Source organism: Lacerta agilis, chromosome 12, assembly GCF_009819535.1.
Source record: "Lacerta agilis isolate rLacAgi1 chromosome 12, rLacAgi1.pri, whole genome shotgun sequence".
NCBI lineage: Eukaryota > Metazoa > Chordata > Lepidosauria > Squamata > Lacertidae > Lacerta > Lacerta agilis.
In genome coordinates this window covers 39520643-39534678 of record NC_046323.1, presented here as the reverse complement: position 1 = coordinate 39534678, position 14036 = coordinate 39520643, and the positions used below count along the sequence as shown (strand labels likewise).

At 41.2% G+C, this 14036-nt stretch overlaps 1 protein-coding gene across 1 annotated transcript in view; it reads left to right on the top strand.

Moving 5' to 3' along the window:
- Positions 1-14036, top strand: part of PARD3 (par-3 family cell polarity regulator) — a 624867-nt gene that overhangs the window by 483915 nt on the left and 126916 nt on the right. Inside the window, exon 22 of the mRNA XM_033166263.1 lies at positions 3861-3928. Within this exon, the coding sequence (XP_033022154.1) occupies positions 3861-3928 (68 nt within the window). The remainder of the gene's footprint in view (positions 1-3860; positions 3929-14036) is intronic.

The following is a 14036-nucleotide window of genomic DNA, read 5'->3' as shown; positions in this document are numbered from 1 at the left end:
ATGAAATAGGTATTGGAGAGAGTATTAAGGAGTCCTTGCGTATATGGACTAGTAATGCCATACTTTGTGCAAGAAGATTTGACTTCCTTAATCATTTCAATGGGAATTTGAGACCAGGTTGCAAATGAAGCTCCAGTAGTTGCATTGGTATTATAAGTGACAGGAAAGGCAGAAAACTCAGCCATCTCTTGAGGCGAAAGAGTGCCATCGTGAGAGGCTTTGAGGAGAGTGGCGCGAACGTTACCGACTGAGGGGCAAGGGGTTTGGGACGATGCAGGCAAGGGCAATACAGGAGATGGGCGTGGGGGGAGGCTGGGGAGATGGATCAGGAGATAGAGGTACTTGGAGGGGTGCTGTCGGAAGAGGGGTGGTGGTGCCAAGGGTGAGAGCATCGGAAGGAGCAACAACACGCACGGGAGAGTTATAGGGAGGGGGATCTGTTCTGCCAAGGGGCAGGGTTCTTTTTGGGATCTGGATCCAATGAAACATACCAATGGAAGAAGAACAAATATGCTTTTATTTCTAGACACAATCAGCAGCAGACAAATGTAGCATACCTGATAAAAGCCCAAGCACAATCTCCTCTTCTGCCGCCCGGGGCCCCAAGGGAGCAGCAGGAGAGACCCCTCACGCCAGGAAACCCACAGCACCCGGTACCTGGTCTGTGGCAAAGCCCAATCAGTCCCCCCCATTCCTTTGTTTATATAGTTAACTTAATAAGTTTGATTGTTTCCATCTGGCTATCAGGTACCATTCCCGAATGGTCAGGGAATCAGGCACCTGGGTGTGGCTTGGCTAAGGTCATTGGCAGCTGAAGGTGTTCTCAACTAATTGTATCTTCCTCACCAGCAACTTTACTTTGCTAGTTTCAAGACTGAGGATGGAAAAGGGAGGAGGATATGCAACCTGACTCCTCGTGATTACAAAGATCTTCCGCAAGTTTCCACTACACTCCACCCCTTGACATATCCTATTTCCTTTTCATCCTCGGTGTCATTTGATTGAGTATAGTCCACATAGGTTGCACCTTTGCATACAGCTGCTTAATTTTAACAAACAAAAAAAAAAACAAGTGAGGGTCATGGAAATCATGACTATCTATATGATCCCCCCTCAATCTGTCCTCTGGAATCTTTCCCCCGCCAACTCCCCTGCGTTATGCATTATATTCCATGTAATGGACCATGACAGCATAAAATTATCATATGTCCATGGGATGGAGAAGTACAGTCGTTTGCCAGACATCAGCCATGTCCCCTGTCCAGTCACATTCATACATCTGCCATGGATGCCGGGGAGCCATCGCCTTTGAGAGAGAGCTGGTTGTTCACACAGTTGCAGCGTAATTGTGTTCAACGCAGGAGGATTCGATTGATCATAGGTTTGTGCACAGAGGCAGACTATTACCTACCACCACCCATTCATGGTGTCCTAGAAGCATATAATAAGAAAAATATTATTATGGCGTATTACAAAGAAATAGGAGTCATTATTCTCACCGCTTCAGCTTGGCTACATCTAAACATATGGGTTCAGTAGCATTTGCCAAAAGCACCCAGTAGGTGGCCCCAGGTCCTTTACTAATCGGGGTATATCACCCATACCTTCTGTCCAGGAGTGAGTGGTATCTGTAGATCCAAACTCTCCTCTCCTTCTGACAGTAGACGGAGGTGGACCTGGTGCTTCCTGAATACCGGGTACACTGATACGCTCGCAAATGAGTTGCGCTATTCGTTGTCCTGTTAGCAGAGATGCATCTTGAGTGCTGACATTATGGAGGAGCACCTTTATTTCTCCTTGGTAGTTGGCGTCCACCACCCCTCCTAAAACCTGCAAGCCTTTTAAAGCTAGGCTGGATCGAGGTGCGACGTGCCCATAGGTTCCATGGGGAACGGTGACCCCAAGGGTACTAGTACCTGCCCTTCGGCTGGTACCACCACATCCTTAGGGGTTATGAGGTCAGCCCCAGCACTATCGGGCGTCGCTCGGAGGGGTAGCTGGCCATAAGGTTGGAGTTTCCAGACCTTTAGGTGCTCCACTGGTGCTGGCGCTGGCAAACTTATCATTCGTTGCAATGGCGTTTGGCCAGCGCATATTGGACGGCTATTTAGTTCAAATTCCGCCTGATCTAGAACTTTACCCCACCCCTTCAGGGTATGGGTGGGGGTCAACTGTTTAAGCCTTTGCTTCAGTAATCCATTTAGCCGTTCTACCAACCCAGAAGCTTGTGGGTGGTGAGGAATATGATATATCCACTGGATATTCCATTCATTTGCCCAATCTTTTACCTCTCCCCCTGCAAAATGACTCCCATTGTCACTCTGTACCTGAAGGGGTGCTCCATACCTCCGTATTAACATCTCCAACCCCTTTATGGTGTTCTTCTGGTTTGCTCGTGCGCAGGGGTAAGTCAAAAGATACCCTGAAAAGGTGTCTACAATGGTTAATACATACTGCCAACATCCACATTTGGGTAAGGGTCCTATATAATCAATCTGCCATATTTGCCCAGGACCACTTCCCCGATGTCATTTTCCCATGGGTGTCTTAGACAGAGGCATCTGTCTCACCTGGGAGCACACCTGACAATTAGCAACCAATGTGGCAGCGGCACTCACTGAGCATGGAATACCTCTCTTGATGGCCCATTCTTTGGTGGCTTTGGCCCCAGTATCCATGAGAGCTAACACTCACTGCACATTTGCTTTGGACCAATAAATGGTTAAGGGAATGTGTGGGTGTGGGTCCCCAGGGATAGCCGTCTTTATTGGCCTCACCGCTGGAGCCCTGCCACACCCCTTTTTGGTAGGTTGGGGTATTTCCCACCTATGTTCTGACAAAGAGGGGTACAGTGACTCTGGGGGTGGGGCAGTCGGCATAACTGTGCCCCTGACCCAGGGGCCAGTCCCCTCCTTTTTAATTTTCCCTGCACATTTTTGCTTCCACAATTTGTACATTTCTGCAGTGGGAATGCTATCTATATCTTCCTTGCAAACCACTAACTCCAAAAACATTTGCTTCTTCGTCACCTTAGGGGTGGAGGATGTTTTATCCATCCTGGTAAAGGACTTCTTATCAGTCCCTGACTTTCCCTTCTCCTGTGCTATTCGGGCGCGGGGTTTAGGGACATTTTCTCTCTGTACCTCCCCTAATTGTCCTATCAAGAGAACAACTTCACCAATAGGTCTCCCTTGGGCGGGGCCCAGCAACGCTAACAATGGGCCACGCATATGTGAAGGTGCGCCCTTTAACAGCCACGCCCTCATGCCACTTCTATAATAATTAAGTGATTAATCAACTATATTAGCAACTATATTAGCAAAGCTTAATCATGCCCTAATGTCAGCAGCCCTTTGTTCTCAAGCAGTACATTTCATCCTCATGGTATGCTTGTGATCGTTTCTCTATAACATACTTAATCATGGTATGCCTGTGATCTTGGCAATACACATTACTCTTATGATATTGTGTATGATCTCAGGGTCACACTATTGTGCTTGTCAGGGATGTGGAACGGATGAACTTTATGCCCTTCTGCACCTGCAGTTGGCATGCCAACTTACCAGTTTAGTGGAGAATTGAAGCACACCATGCTGCGATGTGCACAGGCACATCCTGTATTCCCACATGCTACTATAAATATAAGCATCATTGAGGCTGAACTATTGAAACTGGTATTTGTTTGATGAGTACCTTGCCGTTCCATCCCGCCCCCTTTGTTTGAGTGTCATTCTATAATGAGCACACAGTTTTCTATGCGGAGAGTAGAAGCCTACACAATTATGGTTCATGTTGACAATTAGAACTTTTATTTTGTTATTAACAGGTTTGGCAAACATCGAAAAGATGACAAGATTGAGAAAATAAAAGTGCAGGAAGCTGTTACTTCAGAAGAGGAGAGAATACAAATGAAGCAAGAACAGGAGAGGTAGACTTGGTCTTTTGCTTAAATCTTGATAGAGATTATTATTGTTATTGTTTGTTAATTTACATTCCACCTGAGTTCATTTTTAGTCAAATGACTCAGATACAAAGATTTTTGTAGAGCTCATGTAACTAATGAGAGAAAGCAGAATATATATTGGACACCAACTAGGATAATTTGACTATATCCAGATGCTGTTACAGCAACCCGGCATCTGTTTCACAATTTGCCATTCCCCACTCCCCCAAATAACACCACTCCCCCAAACACACAAAGGTCTTTAACAGCTGATGAATAATCACAATTCTCATAAAATGCACATATAAACAAATGTAATATAAATCTCAAACATAATAATAGATAGGCACAACCATTCAACTGTAAATATATGCCATCAACATGAATCCATAAGTATCATGGGATCCACAGTTTACAGATCAAGGTCCCAAGGCAGACAAAAAATGGATGTAATAATTATTATAGTCCTGCCAGTATGCAACATGAACGTTGCCACAGAGGGGTGTGATGCAGGTCGTACTGGTTGGTGATGGCTCTGTAGTTACGCCACTCCAAAAGATATAGGTGAAGTTGCCACGAAGAAAATGTCAAACAAAGAAGTAATTCTGCAGTAATGCCACTCCAAAATTAGATGAAAAAGGCCATGAAGGACTGTAACCCGGGTAACCTTGTCCCGCTTTGTTTAAAGTTTTCTTCGTGGCCTTTTTCATCTAATTTTGGAGTGGCATTACTGCAAAATTACTTCTTTGTTTGACTTTTTCTTCGTGGCAACTTCACCTGTATCTTTTGCATCACACCCCTCTGTGGCAACGTTCATGTTGCATACTGGCAGGACTATAATAATTATTACATCCATTTTTTGTCTGCCTTGGGACCTTGATCTGTAAATTGTGGATCCCATGATACTTATGGATTCATATTGATGGCATATATTTACAGGTGAATGGTTGTGCCTATCTATTATTATGTTTGAGATTTATATTACATTTGTTTATATGTGCATTTTATGAGAATTGTGATTATTCATCAGCTGGTTACGACCTTTGTGTGTTTGGCATTCCCCACTCTCCCTTCTTTACAGGGGCAACTAGAGTAGTAAGTACACCTGTGATAGAATTGGTTGTCTAGACACTTTCAAAAACATTAATATTTATATGGAATTGGAATAAATTTTGTATCTTTTCCCGAAAACATTTGCGTATCTACTTTTGTTGATTTTACACTGTGTCGTCAATTGAATTTGAAACTGCTCGCTGGAAATAAATATTGTCACTGGAGATCAACTTTTTCCTGTTGTCCTGTAGTGTTGTGTAGATTAAATAGCTGGGTATAAAATAACTAGTGAGTACTCCTTTCTGGAATATTTCCCCCTCAAATTTAAGATCTTCATGCTTTTATATAATTACTTCTGTCAAATTCCATCTGTAGAAGCCCAGTTTTCCAGTAACCATCCCCACGTACCTAGCTAATGCATACTTCCCCAACTTTTCTGTGCAGTTTTGCACACAGAAAGAAATGCGTGCCTGGAATAACCTGTAATTGCATTGGATAAGGAGGCTTATATGAGGCAGGAGCTGTGCGTGTATACCACCGCTGCTCCCATGTGCATAATGGACATTGGACCAGAGTTCCTAGCTACAATCATGCACCAGATAACATTAATTTAATTCTCATAAATGCTTATATCTGAACACAGGCCTGCAACTCCAGTCTGTCACTTCCAGAGCACTACAAAATCACATTGAAGTCAATTAACTTGATTAGCTTTATGATGCAAGAGTTGATTCTAAATTGGTGCCACTATTCCTACATTTTGCTTTGCAGTGAAGTTAAACACTAACAACGATGGCTATTTATAGTCCTAAAAAATATTAATAGAAAATAGGTCGTTGACTAATTGCAGCGTGCTGCAGTATTGACGTTAATGAAGCTATTCCAGTTTAGATTGCATGTTGAATTGCAGACTGATCCCCTTTTTTAATTTCGGTCATTAAATTACCTTGGAATACAAATATGCACATAATTTTATAAGCAGGACTACACATGTCTACGTATTTCATTGTTTGTTTTGATCAGAAAACTCTTAGTACAGTGGTACCCCGCAAGACGAATGCCTCGCTAGAAGAAAAACTCGCAAAACGAAAGGGTTTTGCGAGTTTTTAGTTGACTCGTGAGACGAATTCGTCTATGCCTGTTTTTCGCAAGACGAACTCGTCTGGCGAGGTACCACTGTAAGCCGGCTTACCTTTTCGCTCCGGTCGGGAGGGGTGTTGTCCGCGTCCGCCATTTTGGATCGACTGTGCATGTCTGCGCATGTCCAGACATGCGCAGTCGATCTAAAATCGCAGACGCGGACAACATCCCTCCCGACCGCAGCGAAAAGGTAAGCCCTCCTGGAGCCGCGCAGCGCCACGTTGCCGGTCGGTCGGGGGCCGTGGGATCCCACGGCCCCCTCCCTCCCTCCCGGAGCCGCGCCGCTGCGTTTTAAGACTGCAACGATTGTTGCAGTCTTTAAAAGCGGCGGCACGGAGCTCCAATGCTGGGAGGGAGGGAGCCGTGGGATCGTGCCCGATGTCGGGCATGATCCCACGGCCCTCTCCCTCCTTCCCGGAGCCGCGGCGCTGCGTTTTAAGACTGCAATGATCGTTGCAGTCTTAAAACGCGGCGGCGCGGAGCTCCGATGCCGGTCGGGAGGGGGCCGTGGGATCGTGCCCGATGTCGGGCACGATCCCACGGCCCTCTCCCTCCTTCCCGGAGCCGCGCCGCTGCGTTTTAAGACTGCAACGATTGTTGCAGTCTTAAAACGCGGTGGCGCGGAGCTCCGATGCCGGTCGGGCGCCGTGTTTTAAGACTGAAGCGAGCGAACAACAGCGCAGCTGTTCGCTCACTGCAGTCTTAAAACGCGGCTTGGCTTGGCTCCGGGAGGGAGGGGCCCCCGGACTTTTTTCCCCATAGGAACGCATTAATTAAATTTTAATGCGTTCCTATGGGAAAAGGTGCCTCGCAAGACGAAATTTCCGCAAGACGAATAGTCTTGCGGAATGAATTAATTTCGTCTTGCAGGGTACCACTGTACTTTACACTGGATGTCCGCCAGCAGTTTTGAAAATTCTTCCCAGCATAAAGTAGTTTCTTGGGCTTGGATCCAGAGAGGCCTCTACATGAGGGGTGGGCATCGTTTGCTTCTGACAGCAGCCCGCGTGCCTCATAGGGTGCTGTCCTAGAGCTTAAACTAGCAAGCTGCCAGTCTTCCAGGAGGCTTTTCAGGGGAAACTGACGTGGAAAATAGGGCAAGACACATTCCCCTCCTTTTCTGTTAGCATGGCTTCACATGTTACCAAAAAAAGAGGAGGGAATCTGATAAAGCAACAGAAGAAACTGTTTCTCGTGGCTTTCTAATGCAGGCACGAATATGCATGCTTTTTTATTTCTGATTCTGAAAATATAAATTGGGCTAATTGTAAACATACCCTCGGCAGTAAAATTAAATTCATGTCCTCAGTTTAAAGCAGAGGTGGGAGAATCTGTGGTTCTCCAGATGTTGCTAAGCTGCAACCCTCATCGTCCCTGACTGTGGCTGATTAGAGTTGCGGAGTCCAATAGCATCTGTGTTCCCCAACCCTATATTTAAAGAGAGAGATCTTGATAGCCAATCCCTGGTAAGGATCACTACCTTGTACCTTGATTCCTACTATTGTGTAAACCCAAGGAAAAGAAGCAATAATCCATCGAAACATATATTTTTATAAGTGATGATATATTTGTTGTGCACTGTATTTACTATGCACTAATGTAACATATGAACTTAATGACACATCTCTCAAGAACATTTCACAAACTTGGATTACACTCATGCTAGGTATGATGGTGCCGTAAACGTGATTCCCCCCCCCCAAAAAAATACTTACTTCACTCATACGTTACATATCTAAGTTTACAAATGTTCAGTCTAATGTGCACATCCAAAAATGTACTGAGAAAGCAGCCCTAAATATTAAGCCATGTCTGTGTCTTAACAAAAAAAAAAATATTTTGGGATAATTTTACATGAATTGACTTCCACATTTTGGTCCTGCACCAACCATATTCCAGCTGGAATAATTACTTTAGTGATAACGTTCACTGGGCCTACATGATTACAGGGGAGGTGTTGGTTTTGGGATCTCCTGTGCTACTTGTTCCCTTTTCCTTTGAAGTTGGGAGTTTCTTTCCAACCCACTTCCTACAGTGCCAGTTACTAACGTGTTTCCCAATGTAAATTGCCTATGATTGTTATATTCTCATGTTTTTTTCTCTTTTGTTTTATTGAGTGATTATCTTTTAAGAAAAATAACAGTGTTGACAATAGCTCTTTATTACTCTAAAAAGAACAAATCGGTAAAAAATATGTTAAGATCCAACCCATTGTAAACTGCTTTGGATAAATATAGTATATAATTAAGGGAGCTTTAAATGGCTCCTCGCAAGGAAACTGACCATCTAAAAGGGCTGCCTTGAAACTTACCGGTACTACTGTTAGGAGAAGCAGGGAGTGTAAAACAATATAATAAAAAATTTCTGCGGTTGAAACTTTGGGCAATCCTTGAAAAACTTATTAGGGATCCAGTAGAACATTTCAATTTAGGCAGTACCTTGTTTTTAGAAATACTTCTGTTTTTGCTTCTTCCTGTGCTGCTAATGACACAAATAACTTACGGGTAATCTCAGATTTGCTTGCTCTAATGATGAAATGCACAGGGGAGCTAGGTTTGGTGTAATGAATTTGCTGTGTAGAACCAAAATGCAGTGGAAGTCCACCGGGGTCAGAGAACAAGTGGATGCTCCATTAAAAAATCAATCAGGGCCACAATTATATAAAATTATTTTGCCCTGACTCTATAATTTTAATAGTGTTTTGCTTGCATTGTATTTTGCTCGAAGTCTTGAAAGTATTTTGTTCACATTGATTAGAAGACAAGCAAATTAATGTAGCTTAATTTTCCATTGAACGAATTGAATTAAGACTGCTATTTTTATACAGTATCCCACTGCTTTATTATGAATCCCATCTTGTATGAAGCAAGACTCCTTCAGCCATTCTTGGTGTATCCTTGAAACCCATATAAAAGGAAGCTATTTCAGGAAAGGAGATTATTAAGTGTGCCCAAATATATAGTAGCTAAATATTTCTGATACTGATAATTGCTGATTGAAATATTTACTATATATTTGGGCACACTTAATAATCTAATGTAAATACAGTGGTACCTCGACTTACGAATTACTCGACATACAAATTTTTTGACTTACAAATGAAAAAAATGCCCGCACGCCTACGAATTTTTCGACATCCGAAGGACTTCCAATGGCGGTTTTAGATGGGGTTTACTCAACTTACGAATTTTAGATGCGGTTTACTCGACTTACGAATTTTTCGACCTATGAATGTGCATTCGGAACGGATTACATTCATAAGTCGAGGTACCACTGTAAATAAATATAACTGGGGTAAATATCAAACATGGCTGATAAAGTTTCAATTCCTGATATGGCCAATGAAAATAAGGCATGGACCTATAATAGTACTCAAGTAATATGATCTTCTTCTTTTTTTTTAGAACAGTAGTACATTGCATTCTATACATGACACATGTCAGTGTACCTGTATTGATAGAATGATAGCACTTTGATCACCATGTAGAAGAAACTAGAAAAAGCTGATTGAACCAGGGATCTTCTGCATGTAAAACAGATACTCTCCCACAGATATATGACCCTTTCCCTTAATTATGCAATTATGTCATTCCCTATTAAGTGCAATATAGTAAGATATTCAGCAGAGACAGAGAAAGTGTTAAGCCTGCAGAGGGGGTAACAGCACAGGGTTATACAACTCCCATGCCAGTTTAACCTTTGCAAGGATTCTTGCTACTGAGAAAGAGGCAGCATGAAGCAAACAAGGTTTTTCCATACTTGTAAACTTCAGCTCCTGAAAGAAGCCACTTTCAAGGATTTAGAGTCCGAATCATAGCATGGCAGCAGCATAATGGTAGTTTCCCCTGTCATCAGTGATGTCATGGAATCTACGCAATAGGTCCCCGTGAATCATATTCAAGACAGCACACTGTTGCAGCCCTGCTAACTGGGAAAAGAGCTACATCCTCCAAGCAGCAATATATTGTGGCTTGAATGCGGGGGAAACTGTGACATTACCGAAACAGAATTGCTTCCTTAAGGGAAAATGTCTGGATCCCATGCAACAAATGAAAAAACGCTACACATTTATCACACTAAAAAAATTGATTTTCTGGAAAGGCCCTAAAGAAGAGATTTGAGAGGCGCAAAAGCTTACATTCCAAACATTTATAATCTCTGTGCAGCTTAGATATGCATCCTTGTCTGTCAGTTCTTTTTGCAGTGTGTATTAATTAAACAACAACAATAATACTATTTAGATATTTATTTATAAATGCATGTTTACTTGCTAATCACTTAACTATTGATTGTCTTGGTTTAGAACAGAAAAAATCATGCTGCCAGTGGTTAGCTCCCAAGGACAAGTTGGAATGACATTACTTACAGGGATGGCTAGATTTTGGAGGGGGCCGTGATGGGGTTTTCTTTAAATGCTGTTTTGAAATATTTAAGAGCTCCTGACTTTGTTGACTTGCAAAGAGCTTCAGGGGTTAGTGCTAAAGATTGATCAATCTCCAAAGGTTAACAGTTGTATTTGTGCATTTCTAAATGTGAGACATCCTTTGAAAAAACCAATCAACCACCCTTGGTGTTTATTATTTCAAAACTTGGCTACCATTTTGCTTCTTAGTCAAATAAGATTACATTTATGAAGTGAATCTGTTAGTATCCTTCTCTTTGCAAATTTAGTCAGTGGGTATCAATGCTGAAATGAAAACAGCATCTGTCCTTCACAGCTCCTGAACCAGAAGGGGGAGCTCCCCGCACTGGTTTTGTGGGTCTTGCTTTCTGATCCCGAGTGTGAAGAAAGTGGAGACAGAAATTTGCCAAGTGGAAGGTTTAGGAGCTCATGGGGTTGAAAATAATGACTGCAGCAAAGATTCTCAGTCTTGGTTTCTAAATGTATTGTGCATTGCCAAGACTCTTCAGTTGTAAGAATGGCATTAGGACTCTTACTTTATATTGAAGAATGTATTATAATTGGCTAAAAGGAGTACAGTAGTCTTTCCAAATAATTTGTACCATGATATTTTCGTCATCAGCCTGTCTCTGAATTGAAAAGTGATGTGAGAAAAGTTTCTCCCTTGGAACCAGAAGGAAAGCTTAGTGAGGTTTTAAAAGTTATAAGCTTCACAGACTCTGCTGGAAGTTATATTTGCAACAGATTACTTACCTAAGGCAGTAGGGACCTAAAACACAGTGAGACCTTCTTCCACGTCAAGCTGATGACTGCTCACCCATCATGTAAACAAAATAACTTATTATTGAAGATGCAATTTAGACTGATGTGTGTATGTACTTTATATACATTTAACAAAATTAATTAATGTACATAAGTTAAATATAAATAACTTACAGTAAAATGCTTTAATTGCCTATATCTTAATACCTTTTGCAGCATCTTGGAATGAAATTATTTCTCAAGTATGCATTTACACAGTCACCAGATTATCCTTACAGCAGCATATAATCAATCCAACATTCCTAATATTTCTAAATCTCTTTTCATATAGTAAATTCCTGATCTCCATGTATTCAGTAGGGTTGCTATCTTTCCATAATATCTTAGCATTATAGCCACCAATTGTTCCCACATCTTCCTAATTATATTTTTTAAAGTTTTTAATCTTCTTCCAAGACTTGGCATACAGAATTCTTGCCATAGTTAAAATATGAAGATTTCCTGAGACCCAATATGTTGATGGGGACATTCAAGTTTACATTGTTCAACAAGCATACTGAAGAATCTAATCTTTCTGGAAAATTTAATTAGCCACATTTACTACCATAACTCCATAAATGGTAAAAAAAAATCTTCTTTTCTCTCTTTACAAAACCAGCATTCCTCAGTTTTCTTGTCACACCAGACTGTCCTATATAAATGTCATATCATCAGAGCAAAATCATTGCATTCTTGCCCAATAGTGCTTAGTGTTGGATGTCACAATAAATTGCATTTATTTAGTTTGTGGACACCCAAAGTATAGAATGTGCATACATTTAAAGGTATATGAACATGGATGTGCGTGTACACATTTATTAATAGATAATGCATACAAATTAATAGACTATATTGATATCTTGTTCTGGAGGACTTGGTCCTCCAACAATGGTAATTTTATGTATTGTCTGTTCCCCTTAAGGGTGTTAAAGCCTACGCCTCTCAGAGATAATACAGCCTTTCTTCATCTTCCTTTAGTGCCATTAAAGCTACAAGCCTTTTGCTGTAAAAAAAAAAGTATACTAATGAATAGAAATGTTACAAGAACAGAAGTCTTGTGTTTTCCCTTCATCATGCATCATCCATTTTAATTAGAGGAAAGGGTAGTGAGCACAGTGACAAGAGTGTGGAATTAAAATCATTAATTGATGTCAAGCTGAAGAGAGGCTGCTAACATGAATTTAGTGACAGCAGGAAGGAAATTAACCTTATTACTTTATTTAGAGCATTAGTTTATTTAATATTTTTGTCTATGCAAATCCAGAGTGCTTTATTTATGACAATGGCAAAGGACAAATAATTCATTAAAAATGTGAATATTAATTATTTCACAGCAATGAATCTTACAATAGGCTCACTGTTCTTAGAACATCCATTAAAGTTGGTAGACATGGACCTTAATGCGCTTAGATTTTTATTTTCAGGGCCAACATTCTTACATAAATGAATATTTGGAATTGCTCCTGTGGTTTGCGTTAGAAAACCACCTGATGAAAAAAATGCATCAAATGGCATTGTTTGCTTTAACGTGGACTATAGTAGAACAGCCAGAAAAACACATTTCTTATAATTTTGCATATAGTGCCATTTGAGAAAACTGATGGTATTCGTTTTGTCAGTGAAAGTATGGTCAATAACAGCAAAGATTTAATGGGAAGCATACTAACTTACTCTTGAAAGGACAATAGCACCATCCTTGCAGATCATTTGTGACCTCAGGGGTCATGATAAAAGAATAGTGAGAGTGTTGTCTTCCAGTAAAGGCCATCTGGAGCTATTAAAATATCAGATGGAGTCAGGGCTTCAACAGCAGGATGCTCTTCTGGTGTATTTCCAGAATTCCCAATGAGACCATAATATTTTTACTGGGAAATCTACACTTTGTTTCTTCAGAGCAAAATATTTTCATTGCACTTGTAGACTAGACAAAGAGATTTGGGAGTAGAAACTCTATCGACTTTAAATACGAACTGATATCTCACTTTGGTATTTTTAATTGGTGCAGTAATGTTTTTTGTTATGGTCTTCTGAATCCTACTCAATGCACAATTACTTGCACTTTGGCCAGGACTTGACACATATATTTGTACGTGGACCACCCTATTTGACAGCTAAGGAAAAACAAACATCTTTGTGCCATGTAATCCATGCTAGTTCTTGGTCTTCTCAGTAATGTCCTTTCGCTTTTAAATTTCCAGTGGTCCTCTGCCTTAAAAAGCAACGCCACCAAAATGAGCAGCCTGCACTGGTATATAAGATTTAGTTTATTCAAATGTATCATTCAATGCTTTAAAGGTGGCAATTAGTTGGAAGCTGTTTGACTTTCATAGTTGCACTGCATTTCACATGTCACAGTACCAGCAGAGATGTAAAAGTTCACAGGTGCACTCTGCAGCATCAGACCCTTGTCTGAAATCCTGCAGATCTGTTGCTAGTTAGTATAGATGATAATGAGCTAGATGGCCCAGAGGTCTGACTTGGAATAAGGCAGCTTCACATGTTCCTGTGATCTTACATAAAGATTTAGGGAAATAGCCCTTTCTCTTGAGCGACATGCCTAACAAAATGTGGCTTGGTACTTTACAACATCCAGAGTACTCACTAAACCCATTCACACCCAGTTACTCTTTGCAGAGTCAGGGCAGTTTACAGGATTAGTAGTGCTGATCTATTTCCATGTCACATTGGTATGTTTAC